This window comes from Salvelinus namaycush, unplaced genomic scaffold, assembly GCF_016432855.1.
Source record: "Salvelinus namaycush isolate Seneca unplaced genomic scaffold, SaNama_1.0 Scaffold878, whole genome shotgun sequence".
Classification (NCBI taxonomy): Eukaryota; Metazoa; Chordata; class Actinopteri; order Salmoniformes; family Salmonidae; genus Salvelinus; species Salvelinus namaycush.
In genome coordinates, this window is record NW_024061617.1 from 36,968 (window position 1) to 60,879 (window position 23,912).

The 23,912-nt window shown below is 43.5% G+C and overlaps 1 protein-coding gene across 1 annotated transcript; it reads left to right on the forward strand.

Moving 5' to 3' along the window:
• Positions 1-223: 223 nt before the first annotated feature.
• syt17 (synaptotagmin XVII) lies at positions 224-23,436 on the forward strand (the record flags this gene model as incomplete). Its single annotated transcript, XM_038987853.1, has 8 exons — positions 224-241; positions 7,817-7,962; positions 17,973-18,121; positions 18,546-18,789; positions 19,116-19,269; positions 19,796-19,939; positions 22,701-22,775; positions 23,293-23,436. Coding segments are annotated over 8 exons (1,074 nt in total), but the record flags the coding sequence as incomplete, so codon positions are not given.
• Between the last annotated feature and the right edge of the window lie 476 nt (positions 23,437-23,912).

The window sequence follows — 23,912 nt, forward strand, 5'->3', positions numbered from 1 at the left end:
TTTGCTGCGGTATGGACTAATGAAGGCAGCCCATGTTTTGTATTGTGTTGGGTTTTGGACCTCAGGAGGTTATGGGAAGAGTAGCTGTTGTTGGTAAAATGCTAATATGAATCATAATGAACTGAAACACCAAACACTGTTTCTAAACTACTCTTTCCTGTCTCCTCCCTGGTCCTCCAACGGCCCATAATCCACTGTTCCTCCTCACTGTGAAAAATGACAGTTGGAACCCATCAACAAGGTATGTTCTTCTCCCCTGAACACGGGTGTGTGTGTGTGTGTGTGTGTGTGTGTGTGTGTGTGTGTGTGTGTGTGTGTGTGTGTGTGTGTGTGTGTGTGTGTGTGTGTGTGTGTGTGTGTGTGTGTGTGTGTGTGTGTGTGTAGAGACAGAGAGACGTGATAAAAGAGGAGCAGGTGTCAAATCACCAGTTAACCAGCCTTGACTCTGCTGTCAGATCTCAGTGGGTACAGTCCATCTCCTGTGTCTGCTCTCTGCTCTAGTGTTAAATGACACACACACACCACACCACACCACACACAGACACAGACATACACTTTGTTATTTTCATCAGCTTAATAAGAGGTTCTTCATTTCATATTCATGTCAATCATTTTGTCCTGCATGACTGTCTTTGTCTCTGATTAGAATCGTGATTGCGGAGAGAGGGAGGGAGGGAGGGAGGGAGGGAGGGAGGGAGGGAGGGAGGGAGGGAGGGAGGGAGGGAGGGAGGGAGGGAAAGAGTGGAAGTTGAAAAGAAAACAAAGTTCATAAACATCATCATTCCCTTAAGCGTTGTCATTCCAAACTCATATGATCTTCATCCTCTCTCTCTCTCTCTCTCTCTCTCTCTCTCTCTCTCTCTCTCTCTCTCTCTCTCTCTCTCTCCCTATATCTCTCTCACCCCATCTCCTAGAGATAGCTTTCAATAAATCTTGTATGATTTCCTTGTGTGTTGGTTAATTCATAAGCAGTTTGTCCAGTTGACTGAGCCTGCTTTAGCCTCACATGAAATATATATATATACACAGTTGAAGTCGGAAGTTTAAATACACCTTAGCCAAATACATTTTAACTCATTTTTTCACAATTCCTGACATTTAATCCTAGTAAAAATTCCCTGTCTTAGGTCAGTTAGGATCACCACTTATTTTAAGAATGTGAAATGTCAGAATAATAGTAGAGAGAATTATTTATTTCAGCTTATATTTCTTTCATCACATTCCCAGTGGGTCAGAAGTTTACATACACTCAATTAGTATTTGGTAGCATTGCCTTTAAATTGTTTAACTTGGGTCAAACGTTTCGGGTAGCCTTCCACAAGCTTCCCACAAAAAGTTGGGTGAATTTTGACACATTCCTCCTGACAGAGCTGTTGTAACTGAGTCAGGTTTGTAGGCCTCCTTGCTCGCACATGCTTTTTCAGTTCTGCCCACACATTTTCTATGTGATTGAGGTCAGGGCTTTGTGATGGCCACTCCAATACCTTGACTTTGTTGTCCTTAAGCCATTTTGCCACAACTTTGGAAGTATGCTTTTCATTGTTCATTTGGAAGACCCATTTGCGACCAAGCTTTAATAACTTCCTGACTGATGTCTTGAGATGTTGCTTCAATAATTCCACATAATTTTCCCTACCTCATGATGCCATCTATTTTGTGAAGTGCACCAGTCCCTCCTGCAGCAAAGCACCCCCACAACATGTTGCTGCCACCCCCGTGCTTCACGGTTGGGATGGTGTTCTTTGGCTTGCAAGCCTCCCCCTTTTTCCTCCAAACATAACGATGGTCATTATGGCCAAACAGTTTTATTTTTGTTTCATCAGAGGACATTTTTCCAAAAACGTTGTCCCCATGTGCAGTTGCAAACCGTAGTCTGGCTTTTTTATGGCGGTTTTGGAGCAGTGGCTTCTTCCTTGCTGAGCGGCCTTTCAGGTTATGTTGATATAGGACTCCTTTTACTGTGGATATAGATACTTTTGTATCTGTTTCCTCCAGCAACTTCACAAGGTCCTTTGCTGTTGTTCTGGGATTTTCGCACCAAAGTACGTTCATCTCTAGGAGACAGAACGCGTCTCCTTCCTGAGTGTTATGACGGCTGCGTGGTCCCATGGTGTTTATACTTGCGTACTATTGTTTGTGCAGATGAACGTGGTACCTTCAGGCATTTGGAAATTGCTCCCAATGATGAACCAGACTTTTTCTGAGGCCTTGGCTGAGTTCTTTTGAAGAGGCACTGAGTTTGAAGGTATTTCTTGAAATACATCCACAGGTACACCTCCAATTGACTCAAATTATGTCAATTAGCCTATCTGAAGCTTCTAAAGCCATGACATCGTTTTCTAGAATTTTCCAAGCTGTTTAAAGGCACAGTCAACTTAATGTATGTAAACTTCTGACCCACTGGAATTGTAGTACAGTGAATTATAAGGGAAATAATCTGTCTGTAAACAATTGTTGAAAAAATTACTTGTGTCATGCACAAAGTAGATGTCCTAACCTACTTGCCAAACTTATAGTTTGTTAACAGGAAATTTGTGGAGTGGTTGAAAACAAGTTTTAATGACTCCAACCTAAGTGTAAGTAAACTTCCGACTTCAACTGTATATATATATATATATATATATATATATATATATATATATATATATATATATATATATAAAGAGAGAGAAAGAGGAGAGAGAGGAAAGAGAGGGAGAGAGACAGAGAGATAGGAGAGAGAGAGGAGAGAGAGAGGAAAAAGAGGGAAAGAGAGAGAGGAGAGACAGAGAGGAGAGAGAGAGGAAAAAGAGGGAGAGAGACAGAGAGAGAGGAGAGAGAGAGGAGAGAGAGGAGAGAGAGAGAGGAAAAAGAGGGAGAGAGAGGAAAGAGAGGGAGAGAGAGAGAGACAGAGAAGTTAGATGAGTTTGTAATGAAGGTGTTTCTCTGTACTGCTGATTGCTACAGGGAATGAGGATGTTTACAAAGTCAAAATAGGACTGTGAAAAGAAAAATCGAAAGAACGTTGACGCGTACTGTGGGGACACGCTGATGACGTCAGGGAGTTGTGCTGAGATGAGTCATCGTGTGTGATGCTGTGTTCATAACCGAGTGGGAAGGTGGTAATTACCAGCTGGATACATTCACATGCTTTGAACTCGTTGAGAAATGCTGATTGGCTAATGGCAAACAAGCTGTGTCTACCATAAACAAAAAATACAGCTATCATGCTAACAAATTACAGTGTTCAAAAAACATATTTAATAGATCGTTTTTTATAAATAGTGTTGTGTTGTTGCATTTAACTGCCGAAAATGCTGTTATCCAGGTCCTTTCCTTAGTAGGTGACGTCAGAGTGTGGGAGAAGTGGAACCTCAGGGATGATAGATGAGATTCTCAGTAGTAATTATCAGTTGGAGGGGCATTAAAGGGGGGAGGAGGGAGGGAAGAGAATGAAGGAGGGGGAGAGAGAGGGGGAAGAGGAGGAGGGAAGGAGGGAAGATATTTGTGTTCCTCCTCTGAAAAGTGAAGTATACTGTCACTACCTCACAGTCTAACGATGCTATACACTAGTCTGACGATGCTATACACTAGTCTGACGATGCTATACACTAGTCTGACGATGCTATACACTAGTCTGACGATGCTATACACTAGTCTGACGATGCTATTCACTAGTCTGACGATGCTATACACTAGTCTGACGATGCTATTCACTAGTCTGACGATGCTGTACACTAGTCTGACGATGCTATACACTAGTCTGACGATGCTATACACTAGTCTGACGATGCTATACACTAGTCTGACGATGCTATTCACTAGTCTGACGATGCTATACACTAGTCTGACGATGCTGTACACTAGTCTGACGATGCTATACACTAGTCTGACGATGCTATACACTAGTCTGACGATGCTATACACTAGTCTGACGATGCTGTACACTAGTCTGACGATGCTATACACTAGTCTGACGATGCTATACACTAGTCTGACGATGCTATACACTAGTCTGACGATGCTATTCACTAGTCTGACGATGCTATACACTAGTCTGACGATGCTATTCACTAGTCTGACGATGCTATACACTCGTCTGACGAGATGCTATACACTAGTCTGACGATGCTATACACTAGTCTGACGATGCTATACACTAGTCTGACGATGCTATACACTAGTCTGACGATGCTATACACTAGTCTGACGATGCTATACACTAGTCTGACGATGCTATACACTAGTCTGACGATGCTGTACACTAGTCTGACGATGCTGTACACTAGTCTGACGATGCTGTACACTAGTCTGACGATGCTGTACACTAGTCTGACGATGCTGTACACTAGTCTGACGATGCTGTACACTAGTCTGACGATGCTGTACACTAGTCTGACGATGCTGTACACTAGTCTGACGATGCTGTACACTAGTCTGACGATGCTGTACACTAGTCTGACGATGCTGTACACTAGTCTGACGATGCTATACACTAGTCTGACGATGCAATACACTAGTCTGACGATGCTATACACTAGTCTGACGATGCTATACACTAGTCTGACGATGCTATACACTAGTCTGACGATGCTATACACTAGTCTGACGATGCTATACACTAGTCTGACGAAAAAACACGAAGTCTTCTGCAAACGCAATTACCTTAAAAAAAATGGGAATTGAGAGTAATCCTTCCATCCCTCATCTCCCTTCTTTCGTATCTAATATATCTCCCTTTCCATCCATCCATCTCCCTTCTTCTGTATCCTTTAAATCTCCCTTTCCATCTCACCTTTTCTTCCCTATGAGACTCCTATTAGCTCCCAGTCAGACCTAATGCCTAGCCTTGAGCTCAGTGGCCTAACACAGTCTCTTCTTCTCCTTCTCCTTCTTTTTTCCCAATGTTTTTTCAATTTATTTAACCTTTATTTTACTAGGCAAGTCAGTTAAGAACAAATTATTACTTACAATGACGGCCTACCTCGGCCAAACCCTGATGATGCTGGGCCAATTGTGCGCCACCCTATGGGACTCCCAATCACGGCCGGATGTGATGCAGCCTGGATTCAAACCAGGGACTGCAGTGACGGCTCTTGCACTGAGATGCAGTGCCTTAGATCTCTGCGCCACTCGGGACACTCCTTCTTCTCCTTCTTCTTTTCCTTCTTCTTCTTCTTCATCTCCTTCTTCTACTTCTCCTTCTTCTTCTTCTTCATCTCCTTCTACTTCATCTCCTTCTTCTTCTACTTCTTCTTCTTCTTCTTCTTCTTCTTCTTCATCTCCTTCTTCTTCTACTTCTCCTTCTTCTTCATCTCCTTCTTCTTCTACTTCTCCTTCTTCTTCTCCTTCTTCATCTCCTTCTTCTTCTTCATCTTCTTCTCCTTCTTCTTTTTCTTCTACTTCTCCTTCTTCTTCATCTCCTTCTTCTTCTTCTTCTTCATCTCCTTCTTCTTCTTCATCTCCTTCTTCTTCTACTTCTCCTTCTTCTTCTTCATCTTCTTCTCCTTCTTTTTCTTCTACTTCTCCTTCTTCTTCTCCTTCATCTTCTCCTACTTCTTCAGCGCTGCGTTCCAAATGGAACCCTGTTCTCCTGTTTAGTGCAATTATTTTGACCAGGTTTCATACGTAGGGAATAGGGTGCCGTTTACTGACGCAGTCAGATCCACTGTCTTGTGGACTAGCCGAGGGGCGTCGCTGAAGATCAGTTGAGATCAGAGTCTCTGATTACATTTCTGGCCAGATCAATAGAGGATCAATGGAGGATCAATGGAGGATCAATAGAGGATCAATAGAGGATCAATGGAGGATCAATGGAGGATCAATAGAGGATCAATAGAGGATCAATAGAGGCTCAATGGAGGATCAATGGAGGATCAATGGAGGATCAATAGAGGATCAATAGAGGATCAATGGAGGATCAATGGAGGATCAATAGAGGAATGAGAGTTTCATGTACCTTTACAGTATGTCACCTAACCCCTTATTACGGTTTAATACGTGACCTAACCCCTTATTACAGTTTAATATGTGACCTAACCCCTTATTACAGTTTAATACGTGACCTAACCCCTTATTACAGTTTAATACGTGACCTAACCCCTTATTACAGTTTAATATGTGACCTAACCCCTTATTACGGTTTAATACGTGACCTAACCCCTTATTACAGTTTAATACGTGACCTAACCCCTTATTACGGTTTAATACGTGACCTAACCCCTTATTACAGTTTAATATGTGACCTAACCCCTTATTACAGTTTAATACGTGACCTAACCCCTTATTACAGTTTAATACGTGACCTAACCCCTTATTACAGTTTAATATGTGACCTAACCCCTTATTACGGTTTAATACGTGACCTAACCCCTTATTACAGTTTAATATGTGACCTAACCCCTTATTACAGTTTAATACGTGACCTAACCCCTTATTACAGTTTAATACGTGACCTAACCCCTTATTACAGTTTAATACGTGACCTAACCCCTTATTACAGTTTAATATGTGACCTAACCCCTTATTACAGTTTAATATGTGACCTAACCCCTTATTACAGTTGAATACGTGACCTAACCCCTTATTACAGTTTAATACGTGACCTAACCCCTTATTACAGTTTAATATGTGACCTAACCCCTTATTACAGTTTAATATGTGACCTAACCCCTTATTACAGTTTAATATGTGACCTAACCCCTTATTACAGTTTAATATGTGACCTAACCCCTTATTACAGTTTAATACGTGACCTAACCCCTTATTACAGTTTAATATGTGACCTAACCCCTTATTACAGTTTAATACGTGACCTAACCCCTTATTACAGTTTAATATGTGACCTAACCCCTTATTACAGTTTAATATGTGACCTAACCCCTTATTACAGTTGAATACGTGACCTAACCCCTTATTACAGTTTAATACATGACCTAACCCCTTATTACAGTTTAATATGTGACCTAACCCCTTATTACAGTTTAATACGTGACCTAACCCCTTATTACAGTTTAATATGTGACCTAACCCCTTATTACAGTTTAATATGTGACCTAACCCCTTATTACAGTTTAATACGTGACCTAACCCCTTATTACAGTTGAATACGTGACCTAACCCCTTATTACAGTTTAATACATGACCTAACCCCTTATTACAGTTTAATATGTGACCTAACCCCTTATTACAGTTTAATATGTGACCTCGGAGTGGGCGCCCTGATTCTAGTTTGTGAGCAAGGCAGAGTGGGAATGTCTCCCACTCAGAAGTACGAGATGGGGAGGGGGGGGGGGGGGGGGGGGGAAGGTTGACCTCAGGTCTCCCCACTGGAAGCCTGAGGTAGGGGGAGCGGGGGGATCTATCAAATAGCTCACCTCTAACTTTGTACAGTACTAATGCAATTAGTTGTGAAATGTAGTTTGTGTGTTTCTTGTTTGAAGAGCAGTAATGATCAGGTTCTCTTCTTTACAAGTGTGTTGTTCTATTTGTGTATTTGTGTGATACAGGATTTGTGCAATTTACTTTTATTTGTGTGTTGTTGTTTTGGGGGGGGGTTTGCCCAGGGAGCCATACAAGCTAGAACCTCTACTGGTCCTGGGGCTCTGTGGGGTCTGTTTGTGTTTGTGAATAGAGCCCCAGGAACAGCTTGCTTAGGGGACTCTTCTCCAGGTTCATCTCTCTGTAGGTGATGGCTTTGTTATGGAATGTTTGGGAATGTTCTCTCTCTCTCTCTTTCTCTTTCTCTTTCTCTCTCCTCTCTCTTCTCTCATTCTTTCTCTCTCTTTCTCTCTCCTCTCTCTTCTCTCTCTCTATCCTCGTCTCTCTCTCTCTATAGGGTGTGCTGGCCAGGCTAACTGACTGTCTATTGTGTCGGTGGTCGTGTCGCTCATGTCTGTTGTGGTGTTGGGAGTGCTGCTTTCCGCCCAGTGATGAGGAGGTGGAGATACTGGGACCCTTCCCTGCTCAGACCCCCTCCTGGCTGTGAGTTAACACACACATAAACACACACACATGCATGGACACACACATAAACGCACAAGCGGACGGACGGCCGCACAGACACACACACACACACAAACAGACATGCATGAACGAAAGCACACTCACGCACACATGCCCACATGCACACAACGTTCACTTGTCCAGTTGTGTTAGATCAGTCTCAGGAAGTAGAAGGATACACTTTTTAATTATTACCAGGTCTGTCAATGCCCCCTATTCCGTGCTGTAATGGAACAGTCCAAACCCCCCTGTTCTGTGGTGTAATGGAACAGTCAAATCCCCCTGTTCTGTGGTGTAATGGAACAGTCCAACCCCCATGATCTGTGGTGTAATGGAACAGTCAAATCCCCCTGTTCTGTGGTGTAATGGAACAGTCCAACCCCCATGTTCTGTGGTGTAATGGAACAGTTCAACCCCCATGTTCTGTGGTGTAATGGGACAGTCCAAACCCCCCTGTTCTGTGGTGTAATGGAACAGTCCAAACCCCCATGTTCTGTGGTGTAATGGAACAGTCCAACCCCCATGTTCTGTGGTGTAATGGAACAATCCAAACCCCCCCTGTTCTGTGGTGTAATGGAACAGTCAAATCCCCCTGTTCTGTGGTGTAATGGAACAGTCAAATTCCCCTGTTCTGTGGTGTAATGGAACAGTCCATATCCCATGTTCTGCTAGTCTCGGGACCTGATGTTGACGTCAGCACTCTGGGTGAGCTCATTCTGTGGTTGAGAGGGTGTGTGTGTGACAGAGACTGAAGCATTGCTCTACTGATTAAGATAGACATGTTGGACACACACACACACACACACACACACACACACACACACACACACACACACACACACACACACACACACACACACACACACACACACACACACACACACACACACACACACTGTACCGATACTGTTGTCTCTCAGGAGTAGTAACAGCATAGCATGTGATACAGACCATATACCAGTATTAACCTGCTTATTATAATGGAGACTCAGTCTGTGATACAGACCATATACCAGTATTAATCTGATTATTATCATGGAGACTCAGTCTGCCTCCCAAATGAAACACTAGTTTCTAAATAGTGCACTTATTTTGACCAGAGGCCTATTGACTCTTATAAAAACATGAGGTGTCTCTGTCCGCCTCCACCCACCCCCACTCTCTATTGGTTTCACCTAAGTTCATTTCCCTCTTCTCTTCTCTTCTCTCTCCATCCTCTCCTAAAGCCATGTGTTTTAGATTGCCCTGTTACCTTGACAACTATCTCCCTGTGAGCTGTCGCCATGGACACAAAGGGTCCTTGATGATCCCTAAGGGATGGCTGGGAATTAGGTGTCCAGTACAAAGTCCTGACTAGAATTATATGTCCTGACAAACAGAAAGGAGAGAGAGAGAGAGAGAGAGAGAGAGAGAGAGAGAGAGAGAGAGAGAGAGAGAGAGAGAGAGAGAGAGAGAGAGAGAGAGAGAGAGAGAGAGAGAGAGAGAGAGAGAGAGAGAGAGAGAGAGAGAGAGAGAGAGAGAGAGAGAGAGAGAGAGAGAGAACATGTTTGTGCAGATTCCTCTCAGCTTTGGCCAGTGATATTAAAGGGGCGATTCCCAACACAACAAGCGGTCACCTCGTCACCTGTTTTGGTAAACAGCTGAGAGATGAGGCTGGAGAACTGGATGTAACAATCCCTGATGGCTCATTTAATGCTGTTTTAATACAACTAAACTCCCTCTGAACAGAACAGGAGCCCCAGACAGGATGCAGTCTCATGTTATCATATCCTGACTGACTACCGTCATTACACTGCAGTACAATGTGTTCATTTGTGTGTGTGTGTGTGCGATGATTTTTGTGACGGCAGAGACAAAAGGAATAATAGGCGACATGGAAAAATAAGGACAAGGACCTGTTATCAGGGGCAGATGTGTCTGTTCCTACAGAAGGACATGTCATCAGGAGAAGATGTGTCTGTTCCTACAGAAGGACATGTAATCAGGAGAAGATGTGTCTGTTCCTACAGAAGGACATGTTATCAGGAGAAGACCTGTCTGTTCCTACAGAAGGACATGTCATCAGGAGAAGATGTGTCTGTTCCTACAGAAGGACATGTCATCAGGATAAATTGTGTCTGTTCCTACAGAAGGACATGTCATCGGGAGAAGATGTGTCTGTTCCTACAGAAGGACATGTCATCAGGATAAATTGTGTCTGTTCCTACAGAAGGACATGTCATCAGGAGAAGATGTGTCTGTTTCTACAGAAGGACGTGTCATCAGGAGAAGATGTGTCTGTTCCTACAGAAGGACGTGTCATCAGGAGAAGATGTGTCTGTTCCTACAGAAGGACATGTCATCCGGGGAAGACCTGTCTGTTCCTACAGAAGGACATGTCATCGGGAGAAGGTGTGTCTGTTCCTACAGAAGGACATGTCATCAGGAGAAGATGTGTCTGTTCCTACAGAAGGACATGTCATCAGGAGAAGATGTGTCTGTTCCTACAGAAGGACATGTCATCAGGATAAAGTGTGTATGTTCCTACAGAAGGACATGTAATCAGGAGAAGATGTGTCTGTTCCTACAGAAGGACATGTCATTAGGAGAAGATGTGTCTGTTCCTACAGAAGGACATGTCATCGGGAGAAGGTGTGTCTGTTCCTACAGAAGGACATGTAATCAGGAGAAGATGTGTCTGTTCCTACAGAAGGACGTGTCATCAGGAGAAGAGGTGTCTGTTCCTACAGAAAGACATGTCATCAGGAGAAGATGTGTCTGTTCCTACAGAAGGACATGTCATCAGGAGAAGACATGTCTGTTCCTACAGAAGGACATGTCATCAGGAGAAGATGTGCCTGTTCCTACAGAAGAACATGTCATCGGGATAAATTGTGTATGTTCCTACAGAAGGACATGTCATCAGGAGAAGATAGGTCTGTTCCTACAGAAGGACATGTCATCAGGAGAAGATGTGTCTGTTCCTACAGAAGGACAATTCACCAGGAGAAGTTGTGTCTGTTCCCACAGAAGGACATGCCATCAGGAGAAGATGTGTCTATTCCTACAGAAGGACATGTCATCAGGAGAAGATGTGTCTGTTCCTACAGAAGGACATGTCATCAGCAGAAGATGTGTATGTTCCTACAGAAGGACATGTCATCAGGAGAAGATGTGTATGTTCCTACAGAAGGACATGTCATCAGGAGAAGATGTGTCTGTTCCTACAGAAGGACATGTCATCAGGGGAAGACCTGTCTGTTCCTACAGAAGGACATGTTATCAGGAGAAGATGTGTCTGTTCCTACAGAAGGACATGTCATCAGGGGAAGACCTGTCTGTTCCTACAGAAGGACATGTAATCAGGAGAAGATGTGTCTGTTCCTACAGAAGGACATGTCATCAGGAGAAGACCTGTCTGTTCCTACAGAAGGACATGTTATCAGGAGAAGATGTGTCTGTTCCTACAGAAGGACATGTCATCAGGGGAAGACCTGTCTGTTCCTACAGAAGGACATGTTATCAGGAGAAGATGTGTCTGTTCCTACAGAAGGACATGTCATCAGGGGAAGACCTGTCTGTTCCTACAGAAGGACATGTAATCAGGAGAAGATGTGTCTGTTCCTACAGAAGGACATGTCATCAGGAGAAGATGTGTATGTTCCTACAGAAGGACATGTCATCAGGAGAAGATGTGTCTGTTCCTACAGAAGGACAAGTCATCAGGAGAAGATGTGTCTGTTCCTACAGAAGGACATGTCATTAGGAGAAGATGTGTCTGTTCCTACAGAAGGACATGTCATCAGGAGAAGATGTGTCTGTTCCTACAGAAGGACATGTCATCAGGAGAAGATGTGTCTGTTCCTACAGAAGGACATGTCATCAGGAGAAGATGTGTCTGTTCCTACAGAAGGACATGTCATCAGGAGAAGATGTGTCTGTTCGTACAGAAGGACATGTCATCAGGAGAAGATGTGTCTGTTCCTACAGAAGGACATGTCATCAGGAGAAGATGTGTATGTTCCTACAGAAGGACATGTCATCAGGAGAAGATGTGTCTGTTCCTACAGAAGGACATGTCATCAGGAGAAGATGTGTCTGTTCCTACAGAAGGACATGTCATCAGGGGAAGACCTGTCTGTTCCTGCAGACGGACATGTCATCAGAAGAAGATGTGTCTGTTCCTACAGAAGGACATGTAATCGGGAGAAGATGTGTCTGTTCCTACAGAAGGACATGTCATCAGGAGAAGACCTGTCTGTTCCTACAGAAGGACATGTTATCAGGAGAAGTGGTGTCTGTTCCTACAGAAGGACATGTCATCAGGGGAAGACCTGTCTGTTCCTACAGAAGGACATGTAATCAGGAGAAGATGTGTCTGTTCCTACAGAAGGACATGTCATCAGGAGAAGACCTGTCTGTTCCTACAGAAGGACATGTTATCAGGAGAAGATGTGTCTGTTCCTACAGAAGGACATGTCATCAGGGGAAGACCTGTCTGTTCCTACAGAAGGACATGTCATCAGGAGAAGATGTGTCTGTTCCTACAGAAGGACATGTCATTAGGAGAAGATGTGTCTGTTCCTACAGAAGGACATGTCATCAGGAGAAGATGTGTATGTTCCTACAGAAGGACATGTCATCAGGAGAAGATGTGCCTGTTCCTACAGAAGGACATGTCATCAGGAGAAGATGTGTCTGTTCCTACAGAAGGACATGTCATCAGGGGAAGACCTGTCTGTTCCTGCAGAAGGACATGTCATCAGAAGAAGATGTGTCTGTTCCTACAGAAGGACATGTAATCAGGAGAAGATGTGTCTGTTCCTACAGAAGGACGTGTCATCAGGAGAAGACCTGTCTGTTCCTACAGAAGGACATGTTATCAGGAGAAGATGTGTCTGTTCCTACAGAAGGACATGTCATCAGGGGAAGACCTGTCTGTTCCTACAGAAGGACATGTCATCAGGAGAAGATGTGTCTGTTCCTACAGAAGGACATGTCATCGGGATAAATTGTGTCTGTTCCTACAGAAGGACATGTCATCGGGAGAAGATGTGTCTGTTCCTACAGAAGGACATGTCATCAGGATAAATTGTGTCTGTTCCTACAGAAGGACGTGTCATCAGGAGAAGATGTGTCTGTTCCTACAGAAGGACATGTCATCAGGGGAAGACCTGTCTGTTCCTACAGAAGGACATGTCATCGGGAGAAGGGGTGTCTGTTCCTACAGAAGGACATGTAATCAGGAGAAGGTGTGTCTGTTCCTACAGAAGGACATGTCATCAGGAGAAGATGTGTCTGTTCCTACAGAAGGACATGTCATCAGGAGAAGACCTGTCTGTTCCTACAGAAGGACATGTCATCGGGAGAAGATGTGTCTGTTCCTACAGAAGGACATGGCTCACTAAATGAATGTGTCAGTAGTTATTAGAGATATTCTGATATAAATTGTCAGTAGTTATCAGAGATATTCTGGTATAAAGTGTCAGTGGTTATCAGAGATATTCTGATATAAATTGTCAGTAGTTATCAGAGATTTTCTGGTATAAATTGTCAGTAGTTATCAGAGATATTCTGGTATAAATTGTCAGTAGTTATCAGAGATATTCTGATATAAATTGTCAGTGGTTATCAGAGATATTCTGATATAAATTGTCAGTAGTTATCAGAGATATTCTGGTGTAAAGTGTCAGTAGTTATCAGAAATATTCTGATATAAATTGTCAGTAGTTATCAGAGATATTCTGATATAAATTGTCAGTAGTTATCAGAGATATTCTAGTGTAAAGTGTCAGTGGTTATCAGAGATATTCTGATATAAATGGTCAGTAGTTATCAGAGATATTCTGGTGTAAAGTGTCAGTAGTTATCAGAGATATTCTGATATAAAGTGTCAGTTGTTATCAGAGATATTCTGATATAAAGTGTCAGTGGTTATCAGAGATATTCTGGTGTAAAGTGTCAGTGGTTATCAGAGATATTCTGGTGTAAAGTGTCAGTAGTTATCAGAGATATTCTGATATAAAGTGTCAGTAGTTATTAGAGATATTCTGATATAAAGTGTCAGTAGTTATTAGAGATATTCTGGTGTAAAGTGTCAGTGGTTATCAGAGATATTCTAGTGTAAAGTGTCAGTAATTATCAGAGATATTCTACATCAGCTGCATAGTGGCTGCATCCCATTTAATAATAAGGTGGGTGCTTATACTTGTCCTATTTAAAATGTTTATTTTGCATGTCTCAACTCCCCCTCTGCCAGGATCAGCCATTATCAACGGTGACCCTGGAGCATTTAGGGTGAAGTGCAGTCGTGCAAAGTACTCAAGTAAAAATATTTAAAAGTACTACTTGTCAGCCCTCAAGGTATGTCACTTTCTAAAAACAGAAATCATCCCCGATGATGCTGCGTTTTGCTTTTGTTTCTATTTTTGATAAAGCACTTAGATTTAATTTTGTTATTTAAGTATATTTAAAACTAAATAGTTTTACTCAAATATAGCTTTACTGGGTGACTTTCACTTAAGTCCTTTTCTATTAAGGTATCTTAACTCAACTCTTTACTTTTTCTCAAGTCTGCGCAAGGGCACATTGACAGATGTTTCTTCTTGTTGGCTCGAGGACTCGAGCTAGAGACCTTTGGGTTCCTGGCCCCACGCTCTAACCGCTAGGCTACCTGCCACCCCTCCACTCTAACCGCTAGGCTACCTGCCACCCCTTTGAGATGCAGCCAGTGACAGCTGTGTTTACAGACTATCGCTCATGTAAACAATCAGTTAATCCTGACAGAAAGTTGCTAACACACACACACACACACACACACACATACACACACAGACACACACTGTTACGCACGCCTCTATAAAGAGGGAACGCAACTCCCTGCTGCAACTCAACTCTCCGTGAAGCGAAAGAGGTATGGACTGTAGGTGCGAGAAAGGACGACAAAGGCAGAATTTACCGTTACTAGGATTTATTTCCTACACGGTAATATGGGGAAAAGGGGCTGGACGGAACCAAAGGAAAGAAAGTAAATATCAAAGCTCCCCCTCTCCTATCTAACCTGCCTACCCACTTAACTTACACCACCTGGTGCCCTAACCAAAATACAGGGGGTGGTCCGCCCAGGTCTTACCTAGTGTGCCTAGACATTGAATATACTACGGGTATATGTATGGCCTCGGGCCTCTTGCCTAAGCACTCCCTAAGTGCCTTCCCCTTCCCCCCTGGGAACAAATGAAACAGAATAATTATTAACAATTTCACAAACACTTTACAACAAAACTGAGTAAACTAACTCAGGCCACTAAAGAAGCTTTGACAAAGCAACAAACACAGAACTCTTTCTAATGATTTCTCCAAAATATTCAATCTCTCTCTCTCTAATCATTTTTTCATGATCTCCCCTCTTCTGAACAGAACACTGGCTTTTATCTTCTGGTGGCAATGGTGATTAGAGTCAGCTAATTCTTGACGAGGGGGCGGGGTCAGCTCCAATCATCAATTAGCCTGGGGTCGACCAATCAGCTGCTTGGGGAGTTACAGGAATTTCTCCTGAAACACACACACTCAAATACAAACCAGAACACAGAAACTGGGGAACGTAACACACACACACACACACACACACACACACACACACACACACACACACACACACACACACACACACACACACACACACACACACACACATACACACACAGACACACACACACACACACACACACACAGACACACACAGAGAGTAGTTATGATGATGATGTCATTGTTGTATAGCTGTCTGATTTCCCCAGTTGAAGGATAAGGAACATTTCAACCACATTAGCCAATAACACATGTTTCTTGTCCTTCACATGGACCCAGAGGAGCTCCATACTCTGAGTTGGCAGGAACCACCAACGTGTGGTAGATAAGGGGTTCTGACCCCTTTTGTGATTGATGCAAATTCATCAGGGACCCCCTCTTAATCAGAACATTACAGCGCATTTATGTTTAAACAAATTCAACAACAAAACATTGAGAACACAAGAAGTATTGAGTTGAAAAATGTATAATTGTTGGAGTACTGTGGATACTAATATCTCTGTGAGCCTCCCAGGCCCATGTAGCTGAGGGTTAAGAACAGAATACTGTGGATACTAATATCTCTGTGAGCCTCCCAGGCCCATGTAGCTGAGGGTTAAGAACAGAATACTGTGGATACTAATATCCCTGTGAGCCTCCCAGGCCCATGTAGCTGAGGGTTAAGAACAGAATACTGTGGATACCAATATCCCTGTGAGCCTCCCAGGCCCATGTAGCTGAGGGTTAAGAACAGAATACTGTGGATACTAATATCTCTGTGAGCCTCCCAGGCCCATGTAGCTGAGGGTTAAGAACAGAATACTGTGGATACTAATATCTCTGTGAGCCTCCCAGGCCCATGTTGCTGAGGGTTAATTAAGAACAGAATACTGTGGATACTAATATCCCTGTGAGCCTCCAAGGCCCATGTAGCTGAGGGTTAAGAACAGAATACTGTGGATACTAATATCTCTGTGAGCCTCCCAGGCCCATGTTGCTGAGGGTTAAGAACAGAATACTGTGGATACTAATATCTCTGTGAGCCTCCCAGGCCCATGTTGCTGAGGGTTAAGAACAGAATACTGTGGATACTAATATCTCTGTGAGCCTCCCAGGCCCATGTTGCTGAGGGTTAAGAACAGAATACTGTGGATACTAATATCTCTGTGAGCCTCCAAGGCCCATGTTGCTGAGGGTTAAGAACAGAATACTGTGGATACTAATATCTCTGTGAGCCTCCCAGGCCCATGTTGCTGAGGGTTAAGAACAGAATACTGTGGATACTAATATCTCTGTGAGCCTCCCAGGCCCATGTTGCCCAGGGTTAAGAACAGAATACTGTGGATACTAATATCTCTGTGAGCCTCCCAGCCCCATGTTGCCCAGGGTTAAGAACAGAATACTGTGGATACTAATATCCCTGTGAGCCTCCCAGGCCCATGTTGCTGAGGGTTAAGAACAGAATACTGTGGATACTAATATCTCTGTGAGCCTCCCAGGCCCATGTTGCTGAGGGTTAAGAACAGAATACTGTGGATACTAATATCTCTGTGAGCCTCCCAGGCCCATGTTGCTGAGGGTTAAGAACAGAATACTGTGGATACTAATATCTCTGTGAGCCTCCCGGGCCCATGTTGCTGAGGGTTAAGAACAGAATACTGTGGATACTAATATCTCTGTGAGCCTCCCGGGCCCATGTTTCTGAGGGTTAAGAACAGAATACTGTGAATACTAATATCTCTGTGAGCCTCCCAGGCCCATGTTGCCCAGGGTTAAGAACAGAATACTGTGGATACTAATATCTCTGTGAGCCTCCCGGGCCCATGTTTCTGGGGGTTAAGAACAGAATACTGTGAATACTAATATCTCTGTGAGCCTCCCAGGCCCATGTTGCTGAGGGTTAAGAACAGAATACTGTGGATACTAATATCTCTGTGAGCCTCCCAGGCCCATGTTGCCCAGGGTTAAGAACAGAGTACTGTGGATACTAATATCTCTGTGAGCCTCCCAGGCCCATGTTGCTGAGGTTAAGAACATAATCTTGTAAATCAATAATATTACATTGTATTGCATTCTATTACACCCTCTAAACTGATTTCACAGATCCCTTGGCTAAAAAGAGTTTAATCTGTTGTTGATTGTAATATTCATAAACAAATGAGAAATGTATTATCTTGGGGGGAGATCGGGCCATGGATCACCTGTAGTAGATTGAGGTTTAAGTGTTTCTCTCTCCCTCTTTCTCTCTGTCTCCCTCTCCCTCTGTTTCTCTCTCTCTCTTTCTCTCTGTCTCCCTCTCTCCCTCTCCCTCTGTTTCTCTCTCTCTCTTTCTCTCTGTCTACATCTCTCCCTCTCCCTCTGTTTCTCTCGCTCCCTCTCCCTCTGTTTCTCTCTCTCTCCCTCTTTCTCTCTCCCTCTCCCTCTGTTTCTCTCTCTATCCGTCTCAGAGTGAACGAGTGTGTGGATGAGAAGGACACTGATACCGGGGTCACTCATGTTGACGCCATGGCAATACTGCAGGACAGTACTCCGACCCGGAGACGTTCCAGCTCAGAGATGTCCCGATCCACCTTCAGCCTGGTCCGACAACTCTCCAGTAAGAACAACTGATTCACTGAATCAAACACTGAACCAATTAACCACTTAACTAATTAATCAAATACTGAACCACTGATTCACTGAATCAAACTCTTAACCACTGAACCACTGAACCACTGAATCAAATACTGAACCACTGAATCTCTGAATCAAACTCTTAACCACTGAACCAATTAATCAAACACTGAACCCCTGAGCCAATTAACAACTAAACTACTGAATTAAACACTGAATCCACTGAACCAAGGAATTACTGAATTAAATACCGAATCACTGAACCAATTAACCACTGGATGAAACACTGAACCACTAAGAACCACTGAATCAAATAAATATTTAACTTCTTCATTCCCCTCTCCTCTCCTCTCTCTCTTTTCTCCTCTATCTATATTCTCCTCTATTCACTCCCTCCCCTCCCCCAGGTCTAGACGCTCGCAGGCCCAGCTCTCCGCTGGTTGATGTGAAACCCATTGAGTTCTGGGCCATGGGCCCCAGGAAGGAGGTGATCCAGCCGCTGCGTCGACACCAGCCCCCTCCGGATGACTACTTCAGGAAGTTGGAGCCACGCCTCTACTCTCTGGACTCATCCGGAGACGACGTGGACTCGCTAACGGACGAGGAGATTCTGCTACGATACCAACTGGGCATGCTCCACTTCAGCACACAGTGATGTTTTGTCTTTTATACGTTGGATTATATCTTTTATGTTTAGAATCAGAATTATAGTAATTAGCTGCTTTCCAATGAGCAGCATGTACACTTCCCCTGGTCTAGAAATAAATACAGGAAAATAAGAAAAACACTCATTTTATTTTCATTCATCTGATTTGAATTTTATTCGTGTCCCTCTGATCATCCCAATCTCCTCCTCTCTCTCTCTCTCTCTCTCTCTCTCTCTCTCTCTGTCTCTCTCTCTCTCTCCCTCCCTCTCTCTCTCTCTCTCTGTTTCTCCCTCTCTCTCCCTCCCTCCCATCCCCCTCCTCTCCTCTCAGGTATGACCTAATCAACGGCCACCTGGGCGTTAGGGTCATTGAGGCTCGCGACCTGCCTCCACCTCTGACCTGTGACGGTGCCCGCCAGGACATGGCCCACTCCAACCCATACGTCAAGATCAGCCTGCTGCCGGACCACAAGAACTCTCGGCAGGTAGCCTAGCGGTTAGAGAAGCGGCCCTGCAACTGGAAGGTTGCTGGTTTGAATCCCAGCTCTGACTGGAAAAATCTGGTGTGGAGTGAGCTGTCAACTGGAGGGTTGCTGGCATCAGTATCCTAGATTCCATTGCCTGCTGTTGTGCCCTTGAGCAAAGCACTTAACCATACCTAGAAGTATTGCTCCGGGGGTGCAGACCCATTGCTTCCAGCCTCAAGGTTGGGTTGGCAGCATAAATACACATTTCCATTCGCTGTAAGTTAATGGATTCCCATCACCTTGGGATCCCGAGTGGCACAGCGGTCTAAGGCACTGCATCTCAGTGCTAGAGGCGTCACTACAGACACTCTGGTTCAAATCCAGGCTGTATCACAACCAGCCGTGAGTGGAAGTCCCATAGGGCGTGCACACAATTGGCCCAGTGTTGTCTGGCCTTGGCCGGTGTAGGCCGTCATTGTAAATAAGTATTTGTTCTTAACTGACTTGCCTGGTTAAATGAACAATAAAGTTTTTTCTTCTTCAGACAGGGGTGAAGAGGAAGACACAGAACCCGGTGTTCGAGGAGCGGTTCACCTTTGACCTTCTGTTCTTGGAGGCCCAGCGCCGCACCCTGCTGCTGTCTCTGGTCGACTTCGACAAGTTCTCACGACACTGTGTCATCGGCAAGGTGAGCATACACAACCACACAAACAAAACACACACACGAGCACACACACACTCATACACAACCACACAAGCACACACACACCAATCCTGTGAGTACCAGGGGTATCAAAATGTGGTGTGGTTTGATGTGAACACAAATTAAAATCAGGCTATAAGTGTGCCTAACGACAATCGCCAAATGTCATTAGACTTTTGGGTGTTTTAATAGCCTTTTTCCCATTCATCAAATGCACTGTTTCAGATGCTGGAATTATTTTAGAGTGGATGAACGTGCGCGGGTATTGTAATGTGCGCGGGTATTGTAACGTGCGCGGGTATTGTAACGTGCGCGGGTATTGTAACGTGAGCGGGTATTGTAACGTGCGCGGGTATTGTAACGTGCGCGGGTATTGTAACGTGAGTGGGTATTGTAACGTGCGCGGGTATTGTAACGTGCGCGGGTATTGTAACGTGAGTGGGTATTGTAACGTGCGCGGGTATTGTAACGTGCGCGGGTATTGTAACGTGCGCGGGTATTGTAACGTGCGCGGGTATTGTAACGTGAGCGGGTATTATAACGTGCGCGGGTATTGTAACGTGCGCGGGTATTGTAACGTGAGCGGGTATTGTAACGTGCGCGGGTATTGTAACGTGAGCGGGTATTGTAACGTGAGCGGGTATTGTAACGTGCGCGGGTATTGTAACGTGAGCGGGTATTGTAACGTGCGCGGGTATTGTAACGTGCGCGGGTATTGTAACGTGCGCGGGTATTGTAACGTGCGCGGGTATTGTAACGTGCGCGGGTATTGTAACGTGCGCGGGTATTGTAACGTGAGCGGGTATTGTAACGTGCGCGGGTATTGTAACGTGCGCGGGTATTGTCTACTTTTTGAAGTGATTTATTTGACAATGACTGGTTGTGTTCATCCTACTTTAAAAAAGTAAAACATTTTTACAGTTTAATGACGTCTTTACTATTAGCTATAAAAAATAAAGAGAGTTGAAACTGATCATCCATAACAGGACCAAGCCTGTTGAAGAGCATCCTAGCTGGAGGGCTGCTCTCATCCTATCTAGTCTAAAGTTGTACGCTCTATATATAAACTCCCAGTATTTTATTTGGTCAATCACCAACATTTCGGCATCACTGTGCCTTCTTCTTGACTATCAGGCCAATAAAAACACTGTGTTTGCACAGGATGTCCCGTACCAGGAAGATACAGTGGATGGCGAAAGTATTCACCCCCCTTGGCATTTTTCCTATTTTGTTGCCTTACAACCTGGAATTAAAATAGATTTTTGGGGGGTTTGTATCATTTGAAGATGTAAAATATTTTTCATTGTGAAACAGACAAGAAATAAGACTAACTGAAAACTTGAGCGTGCATAACTATTCACCCCCCCCCCCCCCCCCCCCCCCAAAATCAATACTTTGTAGAGGCACCTTTTGCAGCAAGTACAGCTGCAAGTCTCTTGGGGTATGTCTCTATAATCTTGGCACATCTAGCCACTGGGATTTTTGCCCATTCTTCAAGGCAAAACTGCTCCAGCTCCTTCAAGTTGGTTAGGTTCCACTGGTGTACAGCAATCTTTAAGTCATACCACAGATTCTCATTTGGATTGAGGTCTGGGCTTTGACTAGGCCATTCCAAGACATTTAAATGTTTTCCCCTAAACCACTTGAGTGCTGCTTTAGCAGTATGCTTAGGGGTCATTGTCCTGCTGGAAGGTGAATCTCCATCCCAGTCTCAAATCTCTGGAAGACTGAAACAGGTTTCCCTCAAGAATTTCCCTGTATTTAGCGCCATCCATAATTTCTTCAATTATGACCAGTTTCCCAGTCCCTGCCAATGAAAAACATCCCACACAGCATGATGCTGCCAAATGTGTTTGCTTATTTTTTTCTTTAAGCAATGACTTTTTTCTGGTCACTCTTCCGTAAAGCTCAGCTCTGTGGTGTGTACGACTTAAAGTGGTCCTATGGACAGATACTCCAATCTCCGCTGTGGAGCTTTGCAGGTCCTTCAGGGTTATCTTTGGTCTCTTTGTTGCCTCTCTGATTAATGCCCTCCTTGCCTGGTCCATGAGCTTTGGTGGGCAGTGCTCTCTTGACAGGTTTGTTGTGGTGCCATATTCTTTCCATTTTTTAATCATAGATTTAATGGTTCTCCGTGGGATGTTCAAAGTTTCCGATATTTTTTTATAACCCAACCCTGATCTATACTTCTCCACAACTTTATCCCTGACCTGTTTGGAGAGCACCTTGGTCTTCATGGTGCCGCTTGCTTGGTGGTGCCCCTTGCATAGTGGTGTTGCAGACTCTTGGGCCTTTCAGAACAGGTGTATATATACTGAGATCATGCGACAGATCATGTGACACTTAGATTGCACACAAGTGGACTTTATTTAACTAATTATGTGACTTCTGAAGGTAAATGGTTGCACCAGATCTTGTTAAGGGGCTTCATAGCAAAGGGGGTGAATACATATGTACGCACCACTTTTCGGTTTCTTATTTTTTAGAATTCTTGGATTTATTTTTATTCTTTTTCATTTTACGTCACCAATTTGGACTATTTTGTGTGTGTCCATTACGTGAAATCCAAATAAAAATCAATTTATATGATAGGTTGTAATGCAACAGAATAGGGAAAACGCCAAGGGGGATGCATACTTTTGCAAGGAACATTCATCCCTGTCTGATACATTAGTTGTGTAATGGTGTGTTTTCACTCATCCCTGTCTGATACATTAGTTGTGTAATGGTGTGTTTTCACTGGTAGGTGGCGCTGCCTCTGAGTGAGGTTGATCTGGTGAAGGGTGGTCACTGGTGGAAGGCCCTGGTACCCAGTTCTCAGGTAGGGAGAACACACACTAAGTGTCTAGGTTCAACACACACTAAGTGTCTTAGTTCAACACACACTAAGTGTCTTAGTTCAACACACACTAAGTGTCTTAGTTCAACACACACTAAGTGTCTTAGTTCAACACACACTAAGTGTCTTAGTTCAACACACACTGAGTGTCTTAGTTCAACACACACTAAGTGTCTTAGTTCAACACACAATAAGTGTCTTAGTTCAACAATGTCTTAGTTCAACACACACTAAGTGTCTTAGTTCAACACACACTAAGTGTCTAGGTTCAACACACAATAAGTGTCTTAGTTCAACAATGTCTTAGTTCAACAGACACTAAGTGTCTTAGTTCAACACACACTAAGTGTCTTCGTCCAACACACACTAAGTGTCTTCTTGTGTTTCTAACAGAATGAGGTAGAGCTGGGAGAGCTGCTGTTATCACTCAACTACCTGAGATAGTCAGACAGACATATTTATTGACAGTGATAATAACAGTGTTTTGTGTTTCTAACAGAATGAGGTAGAGCTGGGAGAGCTGCTGTTATCACTCAACTACCTGCCCTCCGCTGGAAGACTCAACGTTGACATCATCAGAGCCAAGCAGCTGCTGCAGACAGACATGTGCCAGGGATCAGGTAAACTATACCTACTAACATAGCTACTTAATATACCTAATAGCATACCTACTAACATACCTAATAGCATACCTACTAATATACCTACGAACATAGCTACTAACATACCTACTAATATACCTACTAATATACCTAATAACATACCTAATAACATACCTACTAACATACCTACTAATATACTTAATAGCATACCTACTAACATACCTAATGACATACCTACTAATATACCTACTAACATAGCTACTAATATACCTACTAACATACCTAATAACATACCTACTAATATACCTACTAATATACCTACTAACATACCTAATAACATACCTACTAATATACCTACTAACATACCTAATAACATACCTACTAATATACCTACTAATATACCTAATAGCATACCTACTAACATAGCTACTAATATAGCTACTAATATACCTACGAATATACCTACTAACATACCTAATAGCATACCTACTAACATAGCTACAAATATACCTAATAG